Genomic DNA, 25215 nt, shown 5'->3' with positions numbered 1-25215 from the left:
TCGTGTAATAACAGGTTTTATTTTCTGATATAAAAATATGTCTTTGTACACATTCACAATTCATGCAAACTGCAAGGTACATTACCACCTATATCCGCATAACGAACTTTTGCACATCAGTTAAAATGCCTAATCGCGAAACAACAGTGTCCTTGGCTGATGTACTAATAAGGAAGAGTGCTCTCTGAACAGTTTTACTTCCGGAAGAACACTGAAGTGGAAATTTGGCCTTTTAGGCAACGTGCGAGTCCACCGAAATGGGGAAAAAGTGTAAACTAATCCTGTCGCTTCTCATAAGATCGCGTAGTTAATTTTACTTCGACGTCGCCTAGACCCAGTATAACTGACGAGACTGTACATGCTGTCTTTGTTAGAACTTATAAGAAATGTGTTTCTTTACTATTCTAAGAATGAAAGATACGTTTAGGACGTTAAATCGACATTTTTATGTCAGTTTTCTTGTTTCTTTTTGGTAAACGTCATCCACGACAGAACAATGCGAGCGTGTTATGCATGTTCGCAAGAAAAAGAACTATTTTTTTTTTCGATGGCAGTCTGCATTCCATATCACAGCATTGAGCATTGCACGTCTAGTGCTCCAGGGTGACATATTCAAATATTCCATGAAATGTATGGTAAATAGAGAACAAAAGAACCTTCTCTTGGTATCATTGTTCATAAGGCCCATAGAATCATTTACAAAGAAAAACAGAAATGTGCTAACGTTATATGCTTTTAAGCAAAAACGTGATATACCTTGAAAATGATCACATCAAAGACAGTAAACAGCGCAAATAACGCTTATGGGAAGAGCAGTTGAGTATGAAAAGGTTGCACTTCAGTTTGCCAAAATGTACACAGGGTCCAAATATAGATTTTTCTAAAGGGAGCATCGCCCTACCATTTAAGGAGCCGATCTTTATATTTCGTTATACATAAGCTTTTCCACAAACAAAACGCCAAGAAATGCTGGAACGGCTAAATTTACAAAAATAGAAAAAGCATTCATTCAATGTTCAGCAGCTCTATACTCCCCACTTAGGCAACCTTTCTTGTACGCCGGGTTTTCGTGGTCGTTTTTCTCAACACAGAAAAACACACCGCCTGCTTTTTTTTTTGTTCAGCAGAGCACCGCGAAGAGTTCTTTGCAGTCAAATCCCTCGAGAGGGGCAGCCCGTAAACAAGCTCTCAGTGGCCGATCTGGTGCGCGGCATCCGGTGAACCACCAAGAGGAGTCGTCCGGTGGGACGGGCGAACGTTGTCAGGCCTCGCTCAACAAGCGACTCGCTCTCCGAGCGGCTTTCCTGGGACGTAGCTGTACTCGTAAGTGTCCTGCAAGAATACACGAGAACCACCGCATTTATGCGCATGGGAAATTCTTATTCACTCGTAAGTCTCTCGGGACGTCTGAGCACAAGCCTTTATCCGCGGCGGACGCCGTAAGCTGTGTTAGCCGGCCTAGAATTACCGGATGTTCTGTTTGATACCGCAGCATCGTGCCTTCCGATAGAACGAAAAGTGGCGTCCCCTTTCGTCTCTAACATTTTGCACGCGAGTTGACCAGGCTTGGCTCATTGTCTTGCCACGTAAAGGTCAAGAAAAACGTTGGGATGCATCTGCGCAACAGTAGAAAGAAAAGTTGAAGGCCGTGCACAAAGACATAGTCATTGCGATTTTAAACACCGTCACAGGTTGGTTGAGTGTGGTAAGGGACTAGTGTATCACATGCACCTGCCCTGCGGGAAGTGGTACATCGGCCAAACAGGAAGGTGTTTGAATAACAAATTAATGGACCATATAATAATATAATATTTGGGGTTTTACGTGCCAAAACCACTTTCTGATTATGAGGCACGCCGTAGTGGAGGACTCCAGAAATTTTGACCACCTGGGGTTCTTTAACGTGCACCTAAATCTAAGCACACGGGTGTTTTCGCATTTCGCCCCCATCGAAATGCGGCCGCCGTGGCCGGGATTCGATCCCGCGACCTCGTGCTCAGCAGCCCAACACCATAGCCACTGAGCAACCACGGCGGGTAAATAATGGACCACAGAGCATCGTTGAAAGGGCAGCCGTCGCCTCATTTGTGCCTGCATTGCAAAGAATGCAATTGTAAACCGTTGCTGAATGAAACTATGGTATCGTCAAGGCACAAAGACAGGACTGCGTGGGGAGATTGCCGAAGCATTCCTTACTGGCAAGTCCGGTGACATGTGTACTGCGAGGCAGTATGTGATGCTGCAGAAGCTAGAAATTCATAATTCAGCCGCTGATATTGAAGGTTTTATGCGTGTTTGTGCCGTGGTATATAATTGTGTTTCTGACAATAATCTACAGTATCAAGTCCGCGCTCGTATCATGTTTATATAGAGTTATAGTACAGCGAGTTCAGCGGGCCAGCGTAGGCGCCACTGCGCATGTGCGGTACGCTAGGGCGGCCAGCGTTTTTCCGGAGCGAATGGCGACCACGCGCTCGAACAGCAGTGGCACCTCGTCGGCGTCGTCTTCAGATGGAGCGATTGAGCATCGCACACGTAATGCGAAGACGTGGGATCGTTCCCCATCTGCGGTAACTTGTTTTGTCATCCACTTTCATTACCAATAATTTATCATTTCTTAAATTCAATTGGTAAGCACAAGTAATTTCCCCTATATTTTCCTTGGTGTCTTTGTTGGTTTCTGATGATATGAAGAAGACCTATGTATCATGCGAGACGCTTCAGCAACGAGGCCGTTTGGTGGCGATTTGAAGCAGATGACCGCGATCGAGAACCCGAAGCGAGCATACGCATGTTTTTAACTCCAACCTTGTTCGACAAGTGGAGCAGCAGAGCGCTCCGCTTACTCCGCTCGACCGAGCCGTCTCCGCTCGCCTGCTGGACCCACTGGCTTCTAAACCCGCTGATCTATAACTCTCTTATTTGTCGTCCCTTGTTTTCTTTTTCCGCGCCATTTTTTGGCCAGTATGGAATACAAACCCATCCAGCATTCAGTGCCTAAAAGTCAACTCGCCAAATTTCCAGCACCAAAGGACAAAACACAGAGGAAAACTGACAGGTGTTTCTTCCATTGCCCTTTCTCTTATTTCTTTTTCTTCTTCACAGTGCGAGAATCTGGGTTTTGTCTGTCGTCTGTTTCCCAGTGGTGTTAACTTCTGCAAGATGGATCGCCAGCGTGACCACTCTGAGGCCCTGCTGCGATACGTTAGTACCAAGCTTGTGCTCAGCGTTCACTACGCATGGACACAAAACCACTTAAATGATCAACTCAAGTGCAGAGTTATCGTTGTAAATAGCGAAGGTTGTTATCTATTGAGACATGCCAAGCTTCATAAGGTGCCTTTAACGCAGCAGGCACTGCACACATGTCGGTTAGTGCCACAAAATTCGCACAACTGATTATACATGTCTAATAAATGTCGATATGCGGACGAGTATCCTTGCTTGTGTGCGCATCGTGCGGCTGGGTCGTAACCTCTAATTAGCGGGTGGGCGGAAATTGGTTGCGTCATAATCTTGAGATCACGGCGGAAATTATTGACGAAGCATCTCGGGCGAGCCGTGAGTGCTACCTGAGTCCATATTCTCCATCTCTAATCCCACCGGGGGTAAAACAAATGTTTCACGCTAAATCACAGCGGAAGTTTCAATGCGCAGCAGACAATTATGAAAATGGCGACTATATTAGACTGGTTTTACCTTTCAAAAAGCACTTGAGCGTTAAAATGCCAGAAAACTGCTCTAATGGTTTATTTGAACAGAGGGATTCGCCAATAAAAGTGAGTTTTATGGCAGCAACAAATTTACAGAAACTTTACATAAATCACTAAAACATGGGAAACTTCACCTGCCATGATGGCTGGAATGACGAATCTCAATCTTGACGGCGAAGCTAGTTCATTTCGAAAGACAAGGGGAAAACGCGAAGTTGCTCCTTAGTTACCAGTGCAATTACTCATAAGCGTCTACAGGAAGGCTTAGAACCATAGGTGTTGAGATAAATTGTTCTTTCTCCGAAATATACAAATGAAGAGCTTGACTTTTGAGCTGATTGGTTAAGAACAATACAATATTGTTTTCTAATTCCAACATTTCAAGTGCAACAAAAACCTCTACATCGCAATAGCGCAAAAAAAAAATAAAGAGAAACGCTGTATACAAATGAAAGATACCGGCGATTCGTGAAGAGAATGTGTTCATAGTAAGAGCAATAAAAATATCGAGTTAGAGACAGAACGACCGAGGAAATTGAAGAGTGCACTCTGATCGTCCTGCGCAGCCGCGACCATGCTTTAACAGTTTACTCACCGTTCCGCCCATGTGGACTGGGAGCTCCTTGGGGTCAATGTAATTCTTGATCTCCTCCGTGTTGACCATCTTGACGCGTGCTGCGGCCTCGGGCATCATCCAGCCCTTGATGATCTTCCAGGCGGCTGAGAAAAATGGATGGGCAAAATGTATTAAGCTAGTTATGCAAGATTGAGTATATTGGCGTGCATTGCATATATCACGACTGAACGGCTCTTACTATATTTAGTTGTTAAGGTGCGCGCTTTGGTGAACTGGGTGTACATCTCGACAAGGTCGTGTAAGGGATGAGAACCAAGAACTCACCATTAAACAACCATGGCATGTCGTAGACAAGGACGTAGCCTAGAAGAAGGAAAGGAGTAAAAAAGAAAAGAAATGCGGTTAGTCGTCAGCCTGGGTGTGCCGAGCTCGCTCGCTTTCGACCTTGAGAAGAGAAGCGTTATCAAAAAAAGAAATTAAGGGTTTCCTCTTGTCCACGCCTGTGTCTGCGACAGAGAGGTAACGACCACCGCGCAACCACTGTAATGAGTGAGTGCGAGCGTGTCTTTACTGTCATGGTGGCGCGCTTTTTTTTTCCTCGTCGTAAATGGCGCAAAAAGCAGTAGTCCGATAAACATTGCTTAGTAGGTTTAACGTGCTAGAAAAAAAGAAACTTAATGTGCATACGTAATAACAGAAAGAGCTGAAGTCTGTGCGTACTTGTACACGTTTCCTTTGCCTACAATAGTTACACCGGAGAGACTGAAAGCTGCAACGAACTGAAAACGAACATGTGAGCGCTGAAGCAAAACGGCTTGTGTCTCAATCGCGAATCGTAGAAATCGACACCAACGAATGTCGACATTCTGTCTCGACGCATTAGTACAAACGTACATAGCCATCCTAAACGGGGAACAGATAGAAAATGTTTCTCAAAGTGCACGTTCGCGGTGTTTTTTTCATTAGGTGCTGTATTCGGCTGCATTTTGTAAAGAACATCGACGTAACACGCTGCTCAAGAGCAGCACTGAAGTTGTTCTTGAAACAGAAGCGGCTCGCTAAGTCCAGAAAACTAGCCAGACTCATGGAATAATTAATTAATTCATTCATTCATTCATTTCACATAGTGTCAATACTTCATGAGATCATAACAGGAAGGGCAAGTACAATGGTAGGAGTTGCGTACAGCAAAACGAATGTGAATGCAGTATATAATTACACGACTGTCGATGCAAAAGTTCTTGCTTGGCTAAAACAACAGAATTAAGTGCACCATCAAAGATTCAACATATGGGCACAATTTACGGTTACCTAGAAGGCTAGTTACCTATGGAACACAGACACAAACGATATCTGTGCTTAGTTTTTTTTGTCCTTGTTTTTGTTGCGCTACACTTCGTACATTCCATAATGATCAGCCAACAAGCCTCCATCGCCACCCTCGTTTCCAGGCTCGACCTATTTTAGCTCCTCTCATGAGAAGCTGTGTGCACATCACGACGCCTAACTTTCTTTAAATTGCAAATTGCATCTGTCACCATGTATTTTACCCTCAAGAACTCGCGTTCTCGTTTTCATTCAAGTGCAAGGTGTTGTATAATGTCGGGAGTTAAGCAATAGCGTTCGACACAAGGTAGCTATGAGCAAGTTGAATTATCACGCGCCCTGCCCGCGTAGATTGAAATCTGAAGGTGCGTACAGGTTGCCTACAGATTTGCAGTGCGCTGTCCTCGATATCCCATATGTTCATGCGATGAAAGCAAAAAGAAAATACAGAAATGAAAGTACTTTTTCTTTGGCGTTACCTCTACATTCTATCTTTTGAAAATTTACATGAGAGGTCGCGAACTCTGCCCTACAGAGCAAGGAAACGACACGCCAACTTTCTCAGCACGGGCAAGGTGCTGCGTATACCTCCTTAACGTAAAAAAGTGTACGACCGTTAAGGGACGCCTGGCATTGTGAAGGCAGCTTGTTCTTTAAAGATTGATGCAAGAAAATTTTGCAAAAGCTATCAGAAAATTTAATGATGTATGAAAGCACACTGAAAGTCTCAGGATCACTTACCAAGGCCCAGCGGGTACCTCTTGAGGAATACGTTGAAGATGAACTTGGTGAAGTCTATATCCTGAAGGGAAAGAGGAAAGGAAGCGAAACATCAGTCCCCAGAACGACCTATAAGGGCGTATTTATGCAAATATGAACCTCCATAAAGAAATAACAGAAATACTATGCCACTTTGAACAACAAAATGCTTTCGTGTATGGCGCTACGTGTGGTTGACTTTCTTTTCGCCTAGAATTGCCGACAAAGGTAAAAATTTCGAATACCGCACGCGCGTCTTGCACAGAACGGGAGAACGATTACGGTAACAATGCGGGGATATACGGTCACCGTTAAAAAGCAATACAATGCGCGCGTGATGCTACGTAAGTGCGGGGGCGATCAGGGTATTTCTGTTGGTGCAGTTGTCCAAGCGTGTTTTGTTTTCCACACTTTAGCGGTCGTAGTAACCTTGGTGTACTAACTTCATAAAAGCGTGAGCTTAATCATTTTGTCTTTGACGTACAATATCTCTGATTATATCTTGATCCAGAGAAATGTGCAATCGAATCTATTGGCTTGCTGCTTCTCGATGTGACATGCATGGGTCCTGTTTTTTTTTTTAATTCTATGACTCGTAAACCGAGATGGACAGATTATGAGGCACTTTTGACGTGCTTCCCGAGCAGTCACAGCGGATGTGCAAAGCGTGCTTGCAGAGGCGGGCTTTTTTTTTTAGGAGAAACCAGCTATGTTCATGTTCAAGTTTTTTCCCTTTGTTTTTATGAAGCCTGTGTATTTTATGCATCTGTTGAATGCGTACCGAAAGTCATTGCGGCAACAACATTCAGCGTCAAGTAATTTTACTGAGAAGTAATATGAATTGAGGTCACGAACAGCGTATGAAACCTGTTGCTGTTTTGTTGAAGGATAGCTTAACAGTTCGTAGAAGTTAAATATTTGTTTTTCTCAATGAAAAGAAAAGTACTGGAAGTGTAAAAAAAAACTGCAATACTATATTGGTGAGAGTTGAACTATGGCGACAAGGCGTCCTGGCTAACACTACCACGGCTATAGGCTGCACCGTTGGGTTACGCATATCCACAGGGTATACACATGTACATTCTTATTGTAGCTTTCTTAGGACCTTAGACACAACGCTGGTGTTCCGAATGCAGGAAGGCTTGCCTTCTTTTGTTTCACTAAACGCGGAAGCGTCAAGGTGCGGCGACGGTGAGGTTTCCGTCGCATTTCTTAGCCTGTCACACAGAGTTATTGATGTAGAACCGCACGAGGCCTTCCAAGCCTTGGCAATTGACGGCCCCACCGAAGGCCAACTGACTACTGTCTTTCTGTGCAAGGGTACGCCATTGTGACGAACGAAGATTGCAACTTGGGCTTCGCGCTTGACGGGAAAAGGAAATTTATAATAGGCAGTGGCAGAAGAGCATGAGGCCCCTTGCGTAAGTGTCATCCTTGTCTCTGAAGCGGTGTTACTTCATTGGTAACTCAGCACAGTGCTGGGCATGTCAATATGGCAGGAACTTCGATGGAGCCACCATAGGAATTTTATATATATGAGTAGTATGACAAATGATGCAACTGCGCTATTGCATATCTGGATGGCAGGGCTCTCAATCGTGTTTTGAAAGAACAAAGTCCACCATGCCAATCTTAAAAAAGAAAAGCCGACAAATGTATCACCATTCACGTACAACGCCGGTCTATTTGTTATCATTTAGGACAATGGCAGCTTTCGGTCTTCAATTCAATTCTATTTCAATTCAAGAATTGTTTATTTGTTGCTTCAAAACGAAAGTGCTCATGTACGCTGAACGCTCTGGCCGACCGCTTTTTTTCTATTTATTTCCGATATGTATGCAGGTTTCGTTCTACCTAAACAATTGAGAGTGCCGCCAGCCTCCAGACGCGCCAGAACGCAGTTAAATAATTACGGCAATGTTGTACTTCGCGGGCTTTATTCAAAGCCCCGGAAGATAATAACTGCGTGAAATGTCACGTAAATAAACAACTTCACAGGGCGTATTTCTTTTTTCCACACTGAAATTCATTTATTAGCAAACTAATAGCACTTTGGAATACGATCAAGACGGCTACGAAGAATATATTTTTGGTCTCTTTCCGTTATGGTGTACCATCAGAATAAATGTCTTACAGCAGAATAAATGGAGAAGATACATTTCTTTCGATCTTGCACTTTTGACATGTGTGATCGGATCTTGCATTCATATACCACTAAATTAATACTATATTAAATGTATATTCCATTAATATATTATTACTACACAAATATGTCCTTACTACCAATATACACATACAATACAATACAATATACAATATGCAGTTCAGTGTGCAAAAAATGAGAGCATTTTCTGTTGGGCAAGCTATCGAATAGTCTGAGCTAATGGCCCACGCGAGCAGAAACTTAATGAGAAAGCAGAAACTGCGCGAAGCGTAGCTCGACGATTTGTTCGGTTTATTATTTTTGTAGTTTATTACGAGTTTTTTACTCATGTTTCGGTGTTTGCACTTCGGGAAGTCCTTGTAGCTTCAGGTATCAGATGCACACGCCTCAACGCAGGGTTGTCTCTCTCACCTGAATGGCTTTCATAGCCGCGCGTGAGGTTGCTTTTCAAACACTGATTAAGATGTGCTATAACATGTGTCGGCGCTTAAAGTCGTCAGTCGTTATCTTAATCGTAGACCTGAGTCACATATTTTTCATGTACAGGGTGTTTCAGCGAACACTTTCAAAAATTTTCAAATGTTGCCTGTGGCAGATAGCTCAATTCTAGTTTATGAGCCGGTCTACTCGCAGCGGCGGACACTACTTGCAAAAAAAGATTGAATTGCTAAATTTATTAATTAACAATAATTCACTAATTAACTTCTAGCTAATTATCTTATGACCCATATTGCAATTTACAAATGCTAGCAGTGGACTTCGCGAGGCGGATCCACTTGGAACGAATTTTCAAGATGACACCAGTTTGGAGATATAAATTCCCGAATTTCGCGGAGAAATGCATTGGCATTCCAGTTACTTGTGTGCTTCAGTGCATGAAACGACGTTTCGTTAACAAATTACCTGGAACGCCAATGCATTTCTCCGCAAACTGTGGGAATTTATATGTCGAAACTGGTGTCATCTTGAAAATTCGTTCCAAATGGATCCGCCTTGCGAAGACCACTGCTAGAATTTGTAAATTGCAATATGGGTCATAAGATAATTAGCTAAATGTTAATTAGTGAATTCTCGTTAATTGGTCAATTTCGCATTCAAATTTTCTTGCGCGAGTATTGTCCGCCGCTTCCAGCTAGTAGACCAGCTCATGAACTAGAATTGTGATATCTGCCACAGGCAACTTTTAAAGATTTTTGAAAGTGTTCGCTGAAACACCCTGTATATTGCACGGAGCCTAAACTTTTCATACCTAAAGTAGCTTTTACGTAACTAGTGACGTCCACAAAGATTTTCACGTAAATTACACTACCGTGCCCTGTCATCATGTCGTGCCTTTCGGCCAACAGTGCTCACCCGTCCGTACTTCCACCAAGCGAGTATTTTCACGACGACGTCCGCAGTTCTCGTCATGCGTGAAGATGTTGTAGCACTTAAGTTCCTTCGATAAGCTTTTCGCCTATATGGGGTCGTACCAACGTTGGCTTGGAACATTTTTCACTGCCACCAAGCACCTGCATTTCTGTCTTACTGCGGTGAAACTGCCGCAGTTATGCGAGCGCCGAGTACTCGCGGCAGCGGCGAAGGTCTCGCGACGTGCGAGACACACGGGAAGGCGTTGCGTGGTCAATGCTCGCAGCACGGCACTTTTCTCGTTGATGTGCTCTAGTACACCAAGCGCGCACCCCACCCCGCCGTTGCTCAGCCTGATGCTAAAGGCGTTGTTCATAAACTACAGTCAATCTAAATAAAACATTAGGTCTTTCCGTGCAGTTTGACGGCCTCCTAGCGCGTGCGCTGTAGATTATATATATTATAGAGATATTTACAAGGTTTAGTGAATTTAGTTAAGGCTCGAGGCCCGCAAGAACGTCAGCAGCACTTTCGTGGCCCGTAATGCACAAGTGGTTCTCTCCCATGGGCCGAGAATGTGCCGTATTGCCAAGCTCGAGCCCCATTGAAGGTGCAGTGCCGCTTCAAAGGCTCTCTCTCTCTGATACGTAGCGGACGGTGAAATGTAGTGAAAGGGGCTGAAAGGAAGTGCTGCCGCTGTCCTCTACCAACAGCGCGAACGAGCTAGGCAAGGAACAAAAGGCGCGTACCATATTGCTCAGGCCGGCCCCACTGCAGTCGAACACCATAGTGACCTTCTTGGCGCCATGATCATTATACAGCTTTTCCAGGAAGAACAGGAACACCCGCTTCACCTCAAGAACGTCGGCTTGACCCTTGGTGTAGTTCTTGCACCGGAGCACCACTGGTGAGTCGAGGAAAGGCAAGATACTAAATGACCGGTAGCAATCACAGTGTGAACACTTTTCTTGAATAATATAAGGTTGCGCGCACGTTTATCTTGGATGCTTAATTTTTACACTTTTGTCTCATTACAGCTCAAAAAGGGTTGCCTGTAAATATGACAAAGGCATTAAGAACTGCTACGCATGCTATGGAAGCTCTCCTGCACATGTTGTCATCAACGGCATAGCGCTGTGAAGCCTCGCTTTTATAAATATTTTGGCAATGAACTAGCTTAAGACCTCTAGATATTGTGATAGACAAAAAAAGTTGCACTAAGTCTTGTGAGTACTTACACACGTGGCATCCAAGCTTGTCTTTGCCGTATGGGTAGATTGCGTTTTGCTCAAAATACTCCTTAGGTATGGATTCCTCCTTGATATCTGCAAGAGCACATCTCTTTAATCGTGTAGCATGCAAAGTTAGGCTTAAATTTCAAAATCAGCGTTTATAAGATTCCATGCATGGCTGGTGATGATGACGATGAATTTGCATTTCTGTAGCACGCATGTTCATGTTGTGATTCAGGTCAGCTCCGCAATAGTTGAGTGGTTCATCAGCGAAATAAAGTGCTCACAAGCCTGCCAAACCTATGTTCAATAACAGATGCCATCAAAATCTGTGCAGGTATTTGTTTATATTTGTACAGTTATAATAAATTCGAATGACACTGTAGTTAATCGTATACCTGTGCTTTTTATCTGAGGCCGTGACGGCAGGCATAACAGAACTCGGCAAGAGTTCAGCCTTATCTCGCAAACAGATCAAGCGCCGCCTGGCTTTTCGCCCCTGGTTTTCATCTCCAGGGTCTACGCGAAAAGTGTGTTCCCAGTGAAATATCGCTTTTTGCCGTCTGGATCACGACGCAAACGCGCTGGGCGATTTCATCGATAAAGCATCGGCCCAAGAGGCTGTCCTTGAGCGATTCTGGCCGAGCGCAGTGAACCCGCTGACGGCCACAGCCTTGAAAGCGAGCAAGCGTTTGCTTGGCGGTTGCGTTAACAACACGACTGATCTCCGATGAAGGATAATTCTATTCCATCATGCGGGAAAATAAAATAACGAAGCGACGTTTCCAGTTGTCCATCGCCACGAAACGACAAAAATAAGAACGCTCTGCTTCAGCCGAGTAGTGCACTGCAGGAAAATAACGAGGGCTTGGCAATGCTGTGTTTAACCACGCAAGCTTTGAACCGCTCTGGGCCTTGCTTTCCTTCTTCACGGTCACACCTATTAAATGTAATCTGGAGCCACGTGCTCTGTAGACGAAGCAGACAAGACGACGGGCACAAGCAAGGCCACACCACAGTGCACTCTTCCTGCATTTCTAATAGTCCTCTGAGTCAGTATAACCGCGTGTGCTGTCTCAAAATGTGTCCTCCGCTGTCACAACGCGTGCAACATGGTGGGCATACGAAGGGACTTTCTGTCGATACGAGCACCACTGATGACGCGAGCTCAAAGAAAGTACGAAACGAGGAATTGTCTAATTCGCTCTTTATTCCCGTTTCTTTCGCCCACTTTTCTACTCTATGCGTTGTTCAAGCCCTTTTAGTTATATAATGGCAATGATGATTATGACAACAAGAACAGGAATAACGCACACGGTAACGATAACCGTACCTCGGATCTTGACATAACGTCTCCAGCGAAGATGGTACGCGGCGACCTTGTGGGCCAACTCCATGTCGAGCCGCACGTGGGCGATTATCTTCCGACAGAAATCATCGCTCTCCTTTATCTTCTTCACATCTTCGTCGTAGTACACATCTGCGAAGTAGGCAAGGGTGAAGCGCACGTGTGCATGAGCAAAAGGAATCGTCAGTAAACACGCATCAAAGCGAGGTTAATGCATTCCGGTGAACTGGTCATGGATCACTCCAGTGGAACGTTTTTAGCGCATTTGAAGCGTGTAGTGTCCGAATTAAAGATCCGTGAATGATCACAGGTACCCGAAAACAATAGAAACACGGGATCACTTAAGAATACAGGCCGAAAAGCTTTACTTGACTTGAATGAGGGAACAGGAAAAAACAAAATGGCAACCTCATGTAGGCGCGCATTCATGGACCATTGTAAATCGAGGGATGGTAGGAACTTATCCTACCCCGCCCCCTCCCCTTTTTTTTTACCGTCACCGTACGACGCAACTTGTGTGATTTGGACGCATTACGTGAATGTGTTCGAGTGCCGGTGCATGCGTGTGTGCATGAATGTGATGTACGAGTCAAGTTTATATATCCTACCAAATTTTTCATATCCTTGCCCTATATCGGAGCCTATATTTTTATTTGGTGAAAATATGCGCTTTATGAAAACGGCCTGATGTTCTACCGCCTTTAAAACACCCCAGAATTGAGGATATTGCTTATACAGTGCTGATTTTCTTCAATAATACTGGTCGTAGATTTCATTTCTCGCACTACATTTGCTCAAAACACCGCAGTAACAAAAGAATTGAAACTGTTATCGCTTAACAACGAATAATGGTTACGATAAACACGTGTGAATAACGCTTAGGCTTGGACAAAATCCAAACACAAAAATGTTTGAAAACAACGGTTCCTCTTAGTAAAGATCAACACCACAAATACTTTGGGAAAAGAAGTGTTGCTACCTGTCGCATATTCATGAAGGCTCATATGCAAAGTGACAACAACACCCAGGATTCTGCCTTTTCTATTTTAGAGAGGCAGAAATATAAAATCTAGCAATATTGACCGAAAATGCCCCTCCGACTTGACGGCGGCCTGGCCGTGGCAACTAACGCAGATGTGATTTCTGCAGCAGCGCATTTTAATAAGACAAGATCAAATATGTCTTCGAATCCTCGTTCAACTGCTTAATGATCCCACCTTTCCATAACAATGACACACACACGCTTATATATTTATTGCTCTTTCTCGCTAAGGCTGTTCGTGACTTCTCGTATAACAATTTAGAGGGATGAGCAAAATGAGAACACGGTGAAGGATGAAATAAGAAAAAGAATTTTACTGCGGCAGTTGATTAGAGACAACCTTATAAAGTAGCATGGTAAAAAAAAGAATTATGAGAGGAACGTACCGGCAGATATGAAAGGGGCGCGGAAGATAACGTTCGGGTAGTATGATCACTAGAGATGAAGTTATCAATAAAGTGGCTGTTTGACCTAAGGAAAAAGTGCCCTTTACAGTACTAGAATAATTAGCAAAACCAACGCGGCTTCAGATCTTCGTCGGAAGGTGGAAAACGAGCGCTCATCTGTCGCTGCAGCGGCGCAGCGGCAATGTCAGAACCCTTGTGGGTCGAGTTGAGAGCCGAACACATTGCACTGGCGGTTCCGTAGGCGTTGCTATAGAATAATGCCGTCCGCTTTTCTCGTGTCCGTTCATGTCCAGCGTAACTCACCACAGTGGTAGTTGTGCACGTTGCCTCTTGGTGGTGCACGAGTTAGACAAGTCTAACCGCAGTGTCCGTGAGAGAAGTGCATCGTTCCGACATCGCGTTAGGATAATGCCACAGGGCGCGCGAGACATTTGGCCTACGTAAACGTGGCGCACACATGTTCCAGCAACGCCGTCTTTGTGCCGCACTGTGCACGCCTTCTATATAGAGCTGGCAGTCTAGCGAGATGTGCGCACATTTGTGCACTTGTTTGTTATGGTAATTGCTTATGCTTACAATGGCAACGGCTGACCACACCGACACGCCCACATAGAAAGCGCTATCAGTCTTCGCCGAACAAACCATATATGGCAAACTTAAATATGAATTGTGAACTAAATAGTTGCACAGCATTATATTAATGTTCAGGCCTTTAGAGCAAACAATGGAGAATAATAGTTGCAAGTCCTAATGTCTGCCTGACAACAGGCATATTCAAAAGACGCGAATAATTCATGCTGCACAGCAGTCGATGCGTCCTGCAGTACACGCTGGAAAAGTGTAGAAGCGGTTACACTGAAGTGGGGCTACATCTTCTAGACACCGAAACTCAGTGACGGAATGCGCCTAAGTACATATCCTATGGTAGGGAAGTTTATGAGATGCAGGAGGTGTCGCAGTCATCGCGCCCCCCGTAACCACGTGCCCGGTGGTAAGGCTGTTGCCACTGTAATTATAAGTAATTAACATAACAATCAAGTGCACGAATATGCGGACATCTTGCTGAACTACCCGCTATAGAATGCGTGTACTGTGTGGCACAAGGACGGCGTTCCTGGAAGTCAGCGGAACGTAGAACGTAAAAATGATGCAACGTTAACCCCTCTGCTCCGACGGCCTGTTTATGCGTGGGAGAGGAAGAGGACTGCTGTGCACTATAGCGTTTGTCCTTTTTCGAGAGCTGTGATTTCTTTTTTCTCGTGCGCAAGGTCAGAAAAGCACGATGGGCGAGTATCCAAAAGACGACGTTCATATTTGGAAGGAGGTCCATCCTGCAGGGAGACCTAGCGGTTACCGTGCGCTTGTGCGTGGCGTGATACCAATTCATAGTGAATTCGTGTGTGCAGCCAGTTTTTACTAGGTCCCTACACGTGTACCAAAATATAGGTCCCGTTCACACTGCACTTGAGTAAGGCTTTTCATAGTGCAGTTACCGGGTGTATCATACGCCATAGAAACATTTATTGGGCCGATGTAAGTGCTTCTCAGTTTGGACGCGAATTGCTACATACTCCTAAAAGACGCAAAGATTGCTGATTTGTAGAAAGTGATACTAGTAAGATTTATGTAGATTTGAATTCGTGTGCACACGTGCTTACATGAACGATCTCTGCATGATTAGTGAGGCCACATATGGACGTGCGTGGAATAATCATTCAAACAATATGAAGCGTTTGTTCTGTATGCTAATCTGGGTTTGTGTTAGGTACTGCGTATTTGTCTTCACAGCTCGGATTTGGGAGCGCTTCATATATGCTTACTTCCCACTGCGGCTCGTTATGTCTTGCAAGAAGCCCTTCCGATCGTATAACTTAATGCATTACCACGTGCGCTGCAGGCTTTCGCCTTCACGGAGTGCAGGCGATAGTCTGAGAGTCTAACATGCTGCCGAATTTTATTTCGATATCTACATTCGCCCGAAGGTATTAAAGTAGCGGGGGGAGGGGGTAACAATACAAAGGACCAAGGAATCGCTCTAAAATAACAAAGTCAAACGCTGCAATCCAAATGGTAACGCATGACTAAGAAATCCGCAAGAACAGGTGTCGGCTAGTCGTGATAGCAGAGATAATATCGGCAAAGACAGGCGCCCAATGACAAACGGTTGCTGCGAGCAATAAGCTTCGTGAATTCGGCTTTACAGTGCCTTGGAGGAGGCACAGTGAAGGCGCCAGGGCAACGTTGCGTCCAATTCACGCTTTAATAAATACGCAAGCGCCTTTGCAGAGAGCACCAGCTGAAGGCTGTTTCACTACTTTAATACTTAATACTTCAAGCCTTTCGAGAGTCGGGAAAGAGATCTAACCTGAACATGGATGGTTCCAAGAAGACCTATAGCATATGTACTCAGTGCAGATTACTGCGACAAAATAGTCATTAAGCAGTTGCCTTGACATTTTATTACCGATATTCCGCGCAGTAACTAAAAATAGATGACACCAGTGAGCACAAGAAAGAGAAATAATCGCTAAGTATTTTCCAATTAGTGAAGCGGTGTGGGGTAGCTAGCGAGTGCCTTGAGAAAAAATATCACTGGATTGAGCGGAATATCAACTCTACTGTAAGATCCAATATTTAGGGCACCAGGATATAATTATTTTCACGTAAGTTCATTGTTGATACATACGTAATTATCCATAATAAGGTGTTGTACAAGTGATCATATGGTCACGGTTCAGATGTAGCGATGTCTGGTAGATTCTGTTGAATGATACCGAAAATGCAGGTCACGTTTACTCCCGCATAGGAAAATGTCCGCGCTGATGCAGACAACAATGAGCACGATTGCTATTAAGCAAAGCGCGCAGAACTTCCACTGGAGTGCAGTTTTGAAATTACTTGAGTGTAACAACAGTAATTTAATACGCAGAAATAAAAGAAAAGTCAAATAACAGACATTCATTATTTACTTTCTTGCATGCAAACAAGACGAATTCTTTACTCAATATGTCCTTCGCTAAGTGCGTCAGCAGAGCAAAACTGGACCTTGAAGCTCTACAATTGCAGTGAAACGTTATTTAAACTTAAGGTCGACTACACAATCATCACAGTGTTTTAAAAACTCGCGCATGCGTGAACAGGGTCACTGCATTCTTGCTCCCCATGCTTCCAGAGTGCAGGCCACGTACGCACGGTCCGTCGCACACCGGGAGGTATTGTTTACTAACGGAAGGCCGCAGCAAGATTTCACGCCCCAGATTCGAGCACTGAGCCAAGGCCTGGCCACTTGAACGTGTCTAAGTGAATCACTGGCCAAGCAAGCGGGAAACTAGCGATTTCTTTCTTCTTTGGTTTTTTATGCGCCGTCGCAGACTAGGAAATCCTTCAAGGGTCATGTTTAACAAAGCGGGCGACTAGCAAACAACCGTGCTAGCTTGAAGAGATATGTCCGCACAGCTTTACGTATATTATTCTGATGCTTACACGGAAATGCGAAACAGAAAGAAAGAAAAAGAAATAGAGAGAAAAAAGCGAAGCCATCGCGACGTTTCGTCAACCTTGTCCCTATTCGAGAGAGCCACGTATGAGCGGCTGTCGCTCCGTTCTCCCTGACCCGAAACGTCTCTGCATGCACTCACATCTGCGCATGCTGGAGATACTAATGCGCGCCGGATTACAACAAAGGGAGCCTCCCGCCGGATGGCCGTATACGCTATAATTGACATCTTGTGACGTTTAAATGCGTGTTCTTTGCGCAGACTGCATGGCCAAGAAACGCTTTCTCCAAACATGCTGCCGGCCCTCGGTGTTTCCTTGGCCCCGTACGTCTACTGATCTACATAACACGCGTAGCTATGCATTATGACGGGCTACCTGAGGGACCAGAAATGCTGAAGTGCTTTGTTTCTTTTCTTTCCTTCTTTCTTATGTGTCTGTGTGACAAAGAGCCCTCTTGACAAGACCGTCGCCGTTGCTTTCAGTCACCGGTGTTCTTCATCGTATACATTGTGTAATACGCATGTGGAACTGCGTGTTGGGCGCGGAATGATCTTTATGTCCCGTTTCCTCGATGGCCTGCGAGAAACGACAAGCAATCCATGGTAGTTACACGAGACATTTCTTTCTTTCTTATTTTTTTTTACCGCTTGCCCTATGAAGCTACAAAGGCACGTGTACGAGCAGGAAAAGTCCGGTAGATATGGTCATTTCTGAGCAGCACAAAATAAAAACGAACCTACTGACGTACCCTTTCTCCGCGTTCAGGAAATGAAGGTTATCGTCGTGAAGGTAAACTACGCAAATAAATGATTACTTTGAGCAAGCTGGTTGTTTCTCCTCTCGTCTCGTCGAGAGGAAAAGTTTCTGATTGAAATTGTTTTGACAGAAAAATCACTACCAGTACATTTTGTCTCAAACCATCGCGAACCTTGACACCAAGGTCAACATAGGGGAAATTACTTGTGCTTAATAAATGGAATAAGGAAACAATAAATTAATGGAAAATAAAGTGGATGAAAAACCCCCGTTTTTCTCGTTTATATATTGTGGTAAGGGAGAGGGCGATGTGCAGGTACAGAAACAGAAAATACATTCAGTAGCTTAGCGGGAGAAATGAACGATAATGACCAAAAGTCTACATGGTTTTTAAACACCTGGCAGAGCAGTTTGCTTACCGCCTGTCGCCGAAGGTTTGAGAACAACTGGGCAAGAAAACGATAACATTACCCCTGCAACCAGATATATAGCCGAGCAATTTGCGTAGAACCACTGCTGACAGCTTGACTCTTCTACGAGAGGACTACCTTTATACTCCGTTTCATACTTAGCTTGCAACGCTGTCCAAGCTAGGCAATGATTTCGATCATTGAAATGCATAAATCAGCGCGTTTCGTGCTCAAGATTCGTGGTCACACATGTTTGCGCGAGCCTGCGCGTGAGGAGCCGCGACGGGCTGCTAATGAAAAAAAAACTTGAAAAGGAAAACAACAAAAAATCTCAAACGACATATTTTTACGGTGCATTTGGACAGGTCCATGCGCGCAAGAGGGAGACGAACAGGAAGTGGTAGACTGCCTACTGGAGCTGTGACCTTTGTACCAGCCTGCGCATTTAACACTAACTTTTTCCTATGTAAGCAGTTATACGTCGGGCTTCCTCTTCGTAACAATAATAACAGCGGTATACTGCAAAATGGTTCATTTTTAGGTTAAGAAACTTTTTACAGTGAAGTTGTATATGGCTAGGATTCCGTGCGCTTTTGTTCGCCGTGAACAAATAATGGTTCTTACCCTCGTAAGCATTCGTGCTCCTGTAGGGAAGCAAGAAATGCAACGGCTCGCAAGGCAGAGGCTACGAGCACTCAGCAAAGTGAAGCGAACAGTGCTTAAATTCTTTCTAATCACCCATACAGCGTTCAGAACAGCATGTCGAAAACTGTCATCATCAATGGATCTATCCTCATGAGCAATGGCTCATACCCTCGTGAGCAATGACTCATACCCCGTAAGCAATAAAAAAATGCAATGACTCGTAGTGCCGTAAGGTTCATGGCTGCTCACTTTGCGTGAATTATCTACAATGACACTACTAGCGTTGTCGCTGTCGGTGATTTCAATGTAGATGTGTCGGTACCGAAAAGGGAGTGGTTTACGCGTTCCGTGTTGCAGACATATCGCTTGCGATGTCACACTGATCCGGCCCAACCGACCACCCAGCGGCGTACGTGCATCCAGTGGACATTATAAAAGGATGTGATTGCAGTTGCGAGTGAAATAGTGACCATGGATCAAGACAATAAATTAGGGTGCGTACCTTTCGTCCCGATGACCACACATCAAGACCATAAATCCGCTCGTACCTTTGTTCAAAATTGTGTCACCTCCGTGTCGTGTGCTAAACAGCTTCACTGGTCAACCACCTTCACAGAGTGGAATGGCTCATGAATTTTTCTTTATTACTGAGCCTCAATAAAAAACAATTTCACGTGATTGCTCAGAAAAACACAAAACTCTTTCTTGGTGTGAACGCAGCTACAGCTAGAAGTCGCGCTAGCCTCCGCAGAGTTGCACGTAATGTATGAAAAGTAGTATAAGTGTATTTAAAGAAATCGACATCTTGCGATGAGGCGAATAGGGGCTCCATTATGGAGAAGCGACGATGACTCCGTCTATTGAGATACTTCTCTTTTTTTACTATTTGTCAACACACGCTCAGTTTTCTTACTGCGTGAGGTTCATTAAGCCCTTGCAGAATTGCTTACATAACATGAGCTACTTGAATTAAAGTGAAGCCAAGATCCTGCCCAGAGAATTGCGCAACTACAAAAGAATTTTCAGCCTCTCTTCCTGTCGCGTTTGCCACAAGAAACGGACTAAACATGATTGAAGTTTCTTCCAAAGTAATGTTCTTTAGGTCGCAACCAGGCATGAAAAGCTTTCTTTCGCGTCATTTAGCATGCTCAAGTTGCAGCATTTGCCGTTAACTACTACCAGAGTGCATGTTGAGCATTTCGCGCGGCCATATATATATATATATATATATATATATATATATATATATATATATATATAAGCATGAAGAAAGGGGGTTAACCGAGGGGCCAGATTTTTATTAGCGATATCAGAAGACGCCAACCAACACTGACACCAAGGACAACATATGGGAAATTACTTCTGCTTAATAACGGAAATTAAGAAACGATATATGGAAATGAAAGTGGATGAAAAAACAACTTGCCACAGGTGGGGAACGATCCCACCTGCAGCGGTTGTGGGATCGTTTACCACCTGCGGCAACTTGTTTTTTCACCCACTTTCATTTCCGTTAATATATCGGTTCTTTATTTCCTTTATTAAGCACAAGTAATTTCCCTTATGTTGTCCTTGGTGTCAGTTGGTTGGCTTCTGATAATATATATATATATATATATATATACATAAGGAAGGGGGGTGTTAACCAGTAAAGAGTCCGGTTGGCTACCCTACTTTAGCTGAAGCAGCAGTGAATAGAAAGAAGATAGAGAGAGGGGGGTAGAGAGACGTGTGGCCAGGCGTGAAGATAAGCGTCCTCCCTGTACAAAAAAAGAAAAAGAAAGATTTTCCTTGTTTCAAGCTGGGTCAAACTGCTTAAACGCCACGAAAAACGTGAATCGCATTTTCCTGCTTTTTTTTTTTCGTTTACCACGGAAAGACAACGCTCATGCTAAAGCGTCCGCAAAGGCTGCCTAGAAATGATTTTGTAACAGACAGTCGGAGAGCGTAGCGGGCGGCCGCAGATTCTGTTGCAGGCCGCAGCCAAGAACCGATGTGGGTGGAAAGCAAATGACCACGTACACTGGGAAGAAGCGCATATGAAATCCTGGGCAATAGACCACGGGGGTATCACAGGCACAATTAAATATGTGGCCATGGCTGAGCGGTGGTCAGACTGGATTATTCTGCCTGTTAAAGAGCCTAAGAGGTCGTTTCAAATTTCATTGCAGCGCTTGCGTAATGTCTGGAAGCTGCACTGAGCGAGCAAATGATTATTCTTACAAGCAGGGAAGCGTCATTCTCTTGGCATCAAGTTACTTCTGGTGCTTTCTGTCGCGCTCATGTTGGCAGAACGTGTGGCCAGCTGCACTTGCACGTCTTAGACTTCGTGGGCCAGCGTTACTCTCCGGAGTCTAACGAGCGCGCGACGCATGCGTGGAAGATGACGTTTTTGTATTGTTATACAAACATCCGGTCTGACAGCACCGCGGTTCGGTGGCACGTGTAGTTCCCTTCACGACTGGGCGAGCTGGTCCTTTAATTACCATTCCGTTCTTGTCTTGCAGCGGCATATATATCGCAATTATCATGTCCGACCTCACAGGCATGTCAACATATGCTGTTCATCGGAACAAAAAGGATGAGGAAATTTAGTAGGAATCGGGATATTCTAAAGAGAAAGGGCGTCCATTTCTTTTCCTACAAAATCTTATGTATATTGCGCCTCTGATGGACATCAGAGCTAGTTTTGGAAAATTCGAAAGCTTTCTTGGAGGAAGCGTTGTTGGCTGCGTGCAAAACTGAAAGGTTTTCACAATGATACGGCGCAGAGGCAAGCTGCGTAACCGGACTAATATATTTAAGAGCAAGTAGAATATACTGCCTTCAGGTTCAAATAGCTGCATGATGACTTTTTTCTCTGCGGTGTGGGAGATTGCCCTGCCTCTCTTCAAGGCGCTGTTTAAAGTCGCCTTATTACTATGCTATAGTTGTCTTGAACGACGTAAAATGAGACTTCCAAACACGATTCGCCACGAGTACGAGGTACTTATTCAGCATGCAATGCATCATGCAGCATAACGCGCTATAAGGAAAACTGAATCTCCTTCGTACTGTCCGTATCTTCAGCATCTGGCGAGGAGCTGCGCGTAATATTCTGCAGAACTTTCCGGCATAATTCTGCGACGAGGTTGCGACAGTGTTGCTGATAGGAGAACAGTCTTGGCTCCTCAGTGGACGCGTGAACATTTAGAGTTAGTTAATGTGATCTATGTACGTTAATGGCATTTTTAGTTGCCCAAAATGATGGCTTTCTGGGCGCCAACAGCATGAACAGAACAATGTATCAGCGCAAAATAAGACGCCTCCCCATTTGGCGCATATTATTGAGCCTACAACATCGTCTCAGTGTTGCTCCTTTTTACGTTGAATTCACTTTATTTACTTGTACAGGTAGTTGCCGTTTAGCACACAGCATCAGGCGCGTTTTGCTTCAGTGTCAGTGCATGCGATTTCACAGAACAACACATTTCAGTCGCTTCTGTTATTGACAGCACGTCGTTAACATTTTGTGAAATCGTAGCATGAAATGTCATCGAGCACAAAGGCGTGTGAACTCGGCGAAACACACGACTTTTCAGAATGTTCCCACAGTGACCGTTCTGAAACTATTTAAAGTGAAATGAAACAAAAAGTCATGGACGACCCAGCCTCGGCTCACATCTATGGTCACGCAGCATAAAAACGGTCGCTGTCGAGACGCACTGTTCCATGCAGCAGTTCGAAAGATCACCCTCTTTTTCTCAACTAGGACAAATCCTGCATTTTACACTTCTACATCATCCCTCTATTACATCTTTACCGTCAACGTGACCTTTCTCCTCAATATCGCTCAACTCCATATTTCAGGCACCAACGCCAAGGACTGTAGACTACACACAATATTTTTACAACGTAACTTGTTTTGCACAATGAGAACTTGCATTGTAACTAATTACCGTTGCATTTAGACTTTGTATAGTTTCTGTTCTTTTGTTTATGTATGGTTATTTGCTTGCTTTTCATATGCTCTATTTGCTAACATTAATACACCGCCCCTCCTCAGACATAACTTACCAAAAAGGAATCTGCGGGAGTTATCTAAATAAACATTTGATTGCCTTAAATGCACTGATAAATGCCACGGCGCAACTTTTTAACATTGAAAAACGTCAAGCTCCAAGCAAGTTCACAGTTTCTTCTTGTGGGCGCATTTTCTTGCATTCCAGCATTCTTTAGCTACTCAGCAGTTCAAACGCATCTTAACGTTTACGTATGCAGTACCTTAGACGCCTGAAACCATACGTGCTTCAGTTGGACAGCGCAGCATTTGCGTCTGTTGGCTGCTCTAGGCGTGCCTCACGCATAGGTCGCGGAGTTTCGACCCGGCGCACGCACTCACCGTCCTCCTCGTTCCAGGTGTCGAGGAAGTGCTGGCGCAGCTCGCGGATCTGCTCCGGCGTTACCAGGGCCCAGTTCTTCTCTTCTCCAAATACGTCGTTCTCCAACATGTACGGCATGGCTGCTGCTGCTGCTGTTAGATACACTAAATGGCCTCGGAGCAAGCGAAAAGTCCGTGTGAGGAGTGAGGGGCTGAATAGTTGTCCAGATCGCGGCGCCGGTCGAGCGAGTGACTACTCGGATTCCTGTCTCGCAGAACAACGTGCGTTTCGCGCGCCGTGACACTTGGCGGACTGCAACGGTGGTTGGGCGGGCTTTCCCTTTCGTACACGCGACGCGCTGTGCTCGAGTAATCCTTCTCTATTTTTTTCGCATCCACGCTCTCACCGCCTTTGATTTGTGTTTTTTCATCTTGCATTATAGCTCCTCCTCGGTGGCTGCCTTTGTCCGCGCGGTGGCAACCTTGGACCTCCTTACTCTACGCGCCGTAATAATAAGCCAGCGGGCGAGAGAGGGCCGAGCGTCATGCGTCGGCCACCAGACTTCCGCGACGGAAGGCCTCGCCCCCTTTCCCGTCTCACCTTATACCCTTCCCCCCTCTTTGCTATAACCGCGCAGAGCTACCGTCGCGTGCGTTTCGCCGCCAACCTCGCGACAGGAGCCACTCGGCCCTCTCACGTGACGAAGAAACAAAACAGCGGCACACCGACGTCATATCCGTTGCGTGGAGCGAAATCCGAAGAAACTGCGGCGGCGGGGAGGCAATCGTATCGCGTATCGACAGGAGACACGTCTGATAAAAACGAAGCTAGGAGAAGGTGACGTGAGAGTGGCGGCGGTAACGAGCGGCCTGCGGGCTGCAGCCGTCGCCGACGTCTGTAGGAATCACGGGACAAGCGACCCCGGCGCGGAGCGAAGGTTAACCGGTTCGAACGGCGTTCGGTTCGGCCCTCGAGCCCTCGCTCGCTTCAAAAGAAGTGACGGAGAGAGGTTTTTGAAGAAACGAAAAGACAGAGCGAGAAGAAAAGCACTCATGGACTTTCTGTAACTATACTCACGTCGGGAGGCGGGCCACGCAACTGAAGCAGCCGTGTTTTCCAAACGTCCAAAGGCTTCGGACTCAACGGTGCATGACTGTTTCTCGAGCTGCTCTTGGTGTGTGTTTCGTGTGCGGTGGGAAATTTCTTGTTGGGCGTCCATAAAAATCAGGGACGACGGACGGTGGGCTAGGTCGAAGATATGTGGATAAGGCGCTCTAACGCGTTTCCATGGATTTTATCTCTTTCGAAAAGCCTTATCACATTTCAGCATCTCAAAGCCCCTTCTTTATTTTCCTTTCTTCTGTGGTCATACCTTATGCATTTGGTGCAACATTGGGGCCATGAGTTCTATTACCAAGCACTTGTAGACGTGCGATTACAGACGTCACTGTAATGATTGTGCTCGCAAAGCAAAAATAACGTCTGAGGCAAGGGCGCGGCCGGCAGCAAAACGGCGTGGTGGTTTCGTTGTCTGGTCACCTTAGCGTTATCTGATGTTCCTCGAGCTTTGCATTATGGCCCTTTAATTCTAGACGTTAAGGACGCTTTTGTGCGCTGCAGTCCTTGA

At 45.0% G+C, this 25215-nt stretch overlaps 1 protein-coding gene across 1 annotated transcript; it reads right to left on the bottom strand.

Annotated features, from left to right (window-relative positions):
• LOC142571474 (motile sperm domain-containing protein 2-like) lies at positions 1-23986 on the bottom strand. Its single transcript, XM_075679841.1, has 8 exons — positions 23609-23986; positions 12455-12601; positions 11128-11214; positions 10639-10793; positions 6358-6418; positions 4615-4653; positions 4309-4433; positions 1-1332 (listed from the first exon to the last, which is right to left on the bottom strand). Exons 1-8 carry the CDS (start codon positions 23724-23726, stop codon positions 1273-1275), a joined length of 792 nt encoding a protein of 263 aa, XP_075535956.1. The 5' UTR covers positions 23727-23986; the 3' UTR covers positions 1-1272.
• Between the last annotated feature and the right edge of the window lie 1229 nt (positions 23987-25215).

This window comes from Dermacentor variabilis, chromosome 2, assembly GCF_050947875.1.
Source record: "Dermacentor variabilis isolate Ectoservices chromosome 2, ASM5094787v1, whole genome shotgun sequence".
NCBI lineage: Eukaryota > Metazoa > Arthropoda > Arachnida > Ixodida > Ixodidae > Dermacentor > Dermacentor variabilis.
The sequence above is the reverse complement of the archived record's forward strand: the minus strand, read 5'-3'. Positions and strand labels throughout refer to the sequence as shown.